Here is a 6,588-nt window from a genome sequence, read left to right on the forward strand (position 1 = left end):
ACGAGGAGGAGGCGACGACCGAGCCTCTCTCTCTTCACGTGAGCGGGTCTGGCTCGGTGAGCTGTCAGAAGTAAGTCTTGTATGCATCTCTGTGGACTCGAACCAGCACCAGGGGGGCGTGGCGAGGTGGTTCAGCGACGAGGCGGTGCTGCTCTTGCTCGTCCTCATCTCTCACCCGCTGTCGACACCGCTGTCAAGCCCGGCCAGAGCTGCTGAGAGGCGCAGCACACTCCAAGGTGCCATGTTCACCTTCTGCATCCAAAAAGTGCGCCCCTCCTCCTCCTCCTCCTGCCCCCCCTCTCCCCCTCGTCCCCTCGCGCCTCATCACTCGACTCGAGCTGACCCCTCCCACCCCCCACGCTGCAGGACACGATCCGCGTCGAGCCGCGAGACTTCAGCAAGGACCCGGTCGACGCCATCCGGGAAGAGATCCACCGCCGGTACGCCAACAGGGTGCGTTCTCCCTCGTCTCCTCGTCTCGACGCATCGCTCGCCAGGGCTCGCTCGTCGAGCCTGCGCCGTGCGCACATGCGCTCGGTAGATGGCAGACGACTAACACGCGCTCGCCTCGCAGGTCATCCCCAATGTCGGCCTGTGCATCTCGCTCCTCGACCTCCTGTCGGCGTCCGAGGGCGCAGTCCTGTACGGCGACGGCTGCTTCTACTACCGCTGTGCGTCCAGTCCCCTCCTCTCTCTCACACGTCGTCCGGTGCGCTGACACGGGCGAACGCACACAGGCGAGTTCCGCCTCATCATCTTCCGGCCCTACATCGGCGAGGCGCTCGTCGGCAAGGTCAAGTCGCAGAGCCCAGAAGGCATCGTCGGTCCGTCCCTCCCCTCTCTCTCTCTCTTGCCCGAGTCGTCCCAGTCTCGATAGGACAGAGAGATGACGAGCGACGACCCACACACAGTGAGCGTCGGCTTCTTTGACGACATCCTCGTGCCGCCAAACCTCCTCCCAGACTGGTCCGCCTAGTGCGTCTCGCGCCCTCTCCCCCCTTTGCGAGCTCTGCCAAAAGGCTGACCATCTTCCGTCCCTGCCCCCTCTCCGCCACGTCCGCGCCCTCGCTCCCCACAGCAACCACGACCGCCGCGCCTTCTTCTGGCTCCCCGCCGACGACACCTCGCCCACCCGCCCGACCGACCGCGCGCTCCTGAACCAACCCGAGGACGCCAAGCTGTACATCGGGCGCAAGGACTGGATCCGGATCCGGGTCGAGGAGGAGCACTGGGACGACACGAGCCCGACGAGCGGAAAGACGAGGGCGCCCGCCGCCGGTGCGGCGGGACCGGCGGCGCAGGGGGCCCAGGGGGAGCAGGGACAGGCGACGGCCGAGCAGAGGACGAATGGGAAGAGCCCGTACTCGCTCATTGTGCGTCCCTTCTTCCCTCTCTCTCTTTCTCTCTCTCGCGCGCGCGAGGCTCCCCTCCCCTTCCTCCTCCCGCCTCTCTTTCCTGCCCTCTCCCTCGCCGCATCTTCACACTGACTCGCTGCTCCTCTCGCACCCGCAGGCGTCAATGGCAGAAGACGGCACGGGCGTCCTCGACTGGTGGGCCGAGGACGAGGAGTAGCTCGACCGACCGTCGAGCAAAGGGGCAAGGTGCGTCCGGGCGGTTCACTTGACCGTCCTTTACTGGGCGGCAATGACTGACTAGGACGCACACTCATCCAGCCCCCTGCAGGTCGGCCGGGTTCGAGGTCGTCGAGGTCGTCGAGCTCGCGAGGCGAACGAAGAAGAGGTGCGTCCGGGCGGTCGTTGCAGCCGCCGGCATGCGCCTTGATTGGCCGTCGAGACGGTTCCGACTGACAAGGGCGCACACTCTCCTGCAGGTTGTCGAGACGAGGCGCTCGAGCTCGCGAGGAGCGAGGGAGGGCGACGAACCGTCATGTTGTATTGCTACCTCGAGGATTTTTCTCTCGCAACTCTCGCAGACCTCGACGGCGCACAGAGAGACGCAAGAAATCGTTGCGGCGAGACTGAGAGTGAAAGAAAGAGAGAATCTACGGCAAGAGCAAAACACAGGACCGGCGCTCGAGCCGCTCGAGAGAGAAAGACGAAGGAAAGCCTCGAAACCGACACACGCACACGCTCACCTCCTCGCCTTTGCGCCGCCGCCGCCGGCAAAAGCGCCGACCCCAAACTCGCTCTTGGTCGGACTCGGGCTCGCCGCCGGGCTGCCCGCGTTAACGTTGTCCTCCCACCCCTCGCGCTTGTCGCCCACGACCTTGCCCTCGCGCAAGCGCGCCAGGTCCTTGGCGATCGTCTCGCGGCGCTTCTTGCGCTGTGCGGCCGCCTCGGCGTCGCGCTGGTGCGGCGAGTAAGGGAGCGGCGGCGGGCGCGAGGCGAGCCAGGTCGCGCCGACGCCGACGCCCGTGCCCGTGCCCGTCGTGGTGGACGAGGACGAGGTCGGGCCGGGCGAGCTTGGCGTGCGAGAGTGCGACGAGTGAGAGGCGACGAGAGGGGGACGGCGAGAGGTCGAGGAGGTGCGGGACGTGTCGGGGAGGAAGAGGGACGACGGGCGGCGGTTCTCGGTGTCGCTCGAGGCCGACGGGAGCGGCGTCGGCGAGGTGGCGGCGGCGGCGGTGAGCTGATCGAGGAGGACTTGGACGGCGAGGTACTTCTGCAGGAGAGGAAGGAGGGCGCAGAGGGGGTCAGTGCGCGGTCGGCGAGGGAGAGCGAAAGAGAGCAAGGACGGACCTGACGCCAGTCCTCGGCCCGCGCCTCGGTCTCGTCAAGCTGCCGCTTCTGCAGGTCGACAGCGCTGCGCAGCTCGCCCGCCTCGCGCTGCGCCGCCTCGGCCTCGACCTCGCGCGCGTCCTGCCGCTCGCCAGCGAGGCGCTCGAGCTCGCCGACCCGTGCCGCGAGCTCATCGTTGCGCACCTGCAGCTCGACGTGCGCCTCCATGTCGACGCTGACGAGCGCCGAGGTGGCCGAGGTCGACGCCGACGCCGACGCCGACGACGCCGACAGGGACGACGCGCGACTCGCGCCCGACACGCTCCTCGACAGCGGCGCCGACCCGGGACCGGCGACGTGCGGCACGGGCGTCGACGCTCGCGCCTGCAGCTCGGCGAGCCTCGTCTTGAGCGCGTCGGTGCCCGCGTGGCGGTGCCGCTCGTACGTCGTGCGCTGCGCCTCGAGGCGCTCATAGTGCTCGAGGCGCCGCTCGAGCCGCTCGACCTTGTCGCGCTGCTGCCCGAGGTCGGCCCGGACACGCCCGAGTTCGGCCCCGAGCGCGCGCTCGGCCGCCTCGCGCTCGCGCGACGTCTGCGCCTGCGCCGCGACGTGCTCCGAGCGGTGCAAGGCCGCGAGCTCCTCGACGTCGCGCACGCGCTGCTCGGCCGCGTCGACGCGCTTGAGGGCGAGGTCGCGCTCGCTCTCGAGCGACGACACGTGCTCGCGCGAGGCGAGGGCGGCGGCGTCTCGCGCGGCAGCGACGGACGCGAGCTCGGCCTGCGTGCTCGCGACCTGGCGCTCGAGCGACGCGATGGCCTCGTCCCGCGTGCCGCACGCGGCGTCCTGCGCCGCGAGTCGCCGCACGAGCGCCGCACGCTCGGCGTCGAGCTCGACGAGCCGAGCGTCCGCGGCCCGGAGCGCGTCCTGCGCATCTCGCGCCGACGAGCTCGCCGCCTCGAGCGCCGCCGCCGCCGCACTGCGCGCTCCCTCAGACGCACCGAGGCGCGCCTCGAGTGCCCGCACGTCGTCGTCCCTCGCCGCCTGGACCTCGTCGCACCGCGCCTGGGCCTGCGCGACGGCCGCCCGCAGCTCATCCCGCTCGCGGCGGAGCGCGTCGAGCTCGCTCTGGAGGGTCGCGACGCTCGCCTCGAGGTCGGCGACGCATGTACGCAGGGCGTCGGCGGTCGAGGCGCCGTGCGCAAGCTGGGCGTGGAGCGAGGCGAGCTCGGCGGCGGTCGAGGCGGACGTGGAGGTGAGGTCGGCGAGCGAGGCCTGAGCGGCGGCGAGTTGCGCGGTGAGGGCGGCCTCCTGCGGTCGGGTTAATCGCGGTCAGTGACGTTCCGGTGCGAGAAGACGAGAAGAATCGAGCGAGGACGCACCTTTTCCCTCCCCTCGTCTTCCTCGGCGAGCCTCCCGCCGACACTCGCCCTCAAGTCCCTCGCGCCCGTCCCTCCCGGCCGCCCGAGCCCAAGCGCCCCCATCCCGTCGCTCGCGCACCTCGCACCCGGCGTCCCAAGCCGCAAGCTCCTGCTCCTGCTCGGGCTCAGCAGCTCGTCCCACCTGTCCGCCGCGCCGCCCTCGCCCGCGCCCGTGCCCGTGCCCGACACCCTGCGCGCCGAGCGCTCGAGCTCCGGGCCCGTGAGGACGAGGCTGCGCGTCTTGTCGAGCAGGGCCCGCAGGCGCTCGAGCTCGGCGTCCTTTTCGGCGACGGCCTGCGCGGCCGTCGTCGCGCGTTCTTCTGCGAGGCCGAGCCGCGAGAGGAGGGCGGCGTCGGGCGGTGCGGCGTTGGTCGAGGAAGAGGAAGAGGAGGGACCGGCCGAAGCCGACTCGAGGGAGGCGATCTGGCTGCGGAGCGAGGCGATCTGGGACGAGTACTGCGCGAGGAGCGTGTCCTTGTTGACCAGCTGCGTGTCGCATCGCCAGAGAGAGCGTCAGGACCCGAGCGTGACGAGGGAAAGAAAGAGCGCGCCGCGCGCGAGAGAGAGAGAGAGAAAAGACGAGCGACTCACGACGCCCCTCTCGGCCTTTGTGACGACCATCTTTGCGCGCCTCGCAAACTTGAGCGTCGAGAGCGTCTCCTGGGCCTGCTCCGGGTCCGGGCTGACGGTGCACACGACGGCGACGCGCGAGTTGCCCGACAGGGCCGGCTGGAGGAGCCGCGTGAGCTTCGAGTCGCGGTACGGGATGTGCTGCGGCGGCGCCGACGACGACGACGACGACGACGACGATGAAGGGTGGTCGGTGAGCTTGCCGATGACGGTGCCGAGAGTGAGGAGCCTGCGCGACACGGCGGCGAGAGAGCGTGTGAGTGAGACGCCGAGGGCGCAGAGGGACGAGGGAGGAGCAGGCGACGCACGACTTGTTGATGAAGGCGCCCTCCTTGCGGCGCTCCTCCTGGCCCGTCGCCGACTCGGACCCGGCGAGGTCGATGAGGTTCTGCAGAACACGGGCAAGGAGGCGTGAGTAGAGGGTTGGACGAGGGAGAAAGGGGTGGACGCACGAGCCTCGAGGTGCGCGCCGTGCCGTCCTTCTTGCTCATCGACTCGATCGTCTGTGCGGTGGGCCAAGACCGTCAAATCAGTGACGTCGTCCTTCTTTTCAGAGAAGGGCGGCTGAAAGAGAGAGAACGCTCGCGCCGACTCACGACGATGAACACGCAGTGGCTCCTCGAGCTGCGCTCGTTCCAGTCGGTCGCGCCGACCCTGCGGCGCGTCTCGCCCTCGCGCAGGACGTCGAGCACGTCGCCGGGGAGGGCCACCTCGCGCTCCGTCAGGCCCTTGACCGCGCCGTTCTCGACAATCTCGGGACCCCTCGCCGCTCCCCCTCCTCCCCCTCCCCCTCCTCCTCCCGCCGCCGCCGCCGCACCAGGACCAGGAGGCGCAGCGAGCAAGTCGCGCAGCTGCTCGTTGTAGATCTCGAGGAAGGCGACGCGGAGCGCGAACCGGCGACGCGAGCGCTGGGCGTGGATGTGGGCAAACAGCTCGTCGATGGCGAGCGGGATGATGCCCGGCTCGGCGGCCGAGCCCGTCATCGTGAATGTCTTGCCCGACGCCGTCTGGCCGTACCTGGGTGTGTGTGCGCGCGAGGTGTGTGTGTGTCAGTGGGCGTTGCGCGTGCGCGGGGGAGGTGGGCGCGAGAGGGAGGGAGGGAGAGGGGGAGGGGGGTGGACGCACGCGAACACGGTGCCGTTGAAGCCAGCGAGCGCAGCCCTGACAACGGGCCGCACCCTCGCGTCGTACAGGTCGCTCGTCGGCCTCGGGTGCAGGTGCAGGAGGTCGAACCGGAACTCGTAGTCGTCCGAGAGGGCACGCGGCTGGGCGTGCGGGCCGGCTGCTGCGGTCGAGCCGAAGCGCTTGACGAGCGTCGGGTGCGAGGGCGCGAGCGAGAGGGACGAGGTGGCCGGGTTGAAGGTGTAGATGGGGGCGGTGGAGGAGGAGGAAGAGGAGGAAGAGCCGGGCTTGGGCGGCCGGACGCTGTTGGCGGGAGAGAGGCGTCAGTAAGGCGCGCCGACGAGGACAACCTCAGTGAGAGTAGGACGCACCGCAGGCACACGACGACGTTCTGCGCCTTGCCGTCCTTGTCGTCCTCCTCAGTCTCGGTCTCGGTCCCGTCGTCCTCGTCCTGGTCCTCGTCCTCCTCCTCCTCTCTCGCCGGCTCGGCCGTGTTCCCCGCCCCAGCAAACGCCCCTCCCACTCTCCTCGTCGGGGTCGCAGGCGGGCCGAACCCGGCCCTCCTGCGCGGGCGGTCGTCGTCCTCGTCCTGCGCGGCAAGCCCGCCCGCGGTCGCGCTCAACGACGTCGACGTCCACGGCGCGAGGCTCGACGCGCTGCTCGTACGGGCGTGCGCGCTCGTGCTCGCAGTGCTGCGGAGCGAGAACGAGCTCGACGAGGCGGTGGGCGCGAGGCGGGCG

General features: G+C 70.1%; 2 protein-coding genes across 2 annotated transcripts; one reads left to right on the forward strand and one right to left on the reverse strand.

Moving 5' to 3' along the window:
- Nucleotides 1-241: 241 nt before the first annotated feature.
- Nucleotides 242-1,572, forward strand: RHOBADRAFT_46979 (uncharacterized protein; the record flags this gene model as incomplete). Its single annotated transcript, XM_018414898.1, has 7 exons — nt 242-265; nt 367-453; nt 575-671; nt 738-824; nt 912-975; nt 1,079-1,373; nt 1,513-1,572. The coding sequence occupies 7 exons, from the start codon at nt 242-244 to the stop codon at nt 1,570-1,572; spliced, it is 714 nt and encodes a 237-aa protein (XP_018268187.1).
- Nucleotides 1,573-4,609: 3,037 nt separating this feature from the next.
- Nucleotides 4,610-5,709, reverse strand: RHOBADRAFT_18490 (uncharacterized protein; the record flags this gene model as incomplete). Its single annotated transcript, XM_018412434.1, has 4 exons — nt 4,610-4,955; nt 5,035-5,114; nt 5,179-5,229; nt 5,326-5,709. The coding sequence occupies 4 exons, from the start codon at nt 5,707-5,709 to the stop codon at nt 4,610-4,612; spliced, it is 861 nt and encodes a 286-aa protein (XP_018268188.1).
- Nucleotides 5,710-6,588: the final 879 nt, after the last annotated feature.

This window comes from Rhodotorula graminis, assembly GCF_001329695.1.
Source record: "Rhodotorula graminis WP1 unplaced genomic scaffold RHOBAscaffold_16, whole genome shotgun sequence".
Lineage (NCBI taxonomy): Eukaryota > Fungi > Basidiomycota > Microbotryomycetes > Sporidiobolales > Sporidiobolaceae > Rhodotorula > Rhodotorula graminis.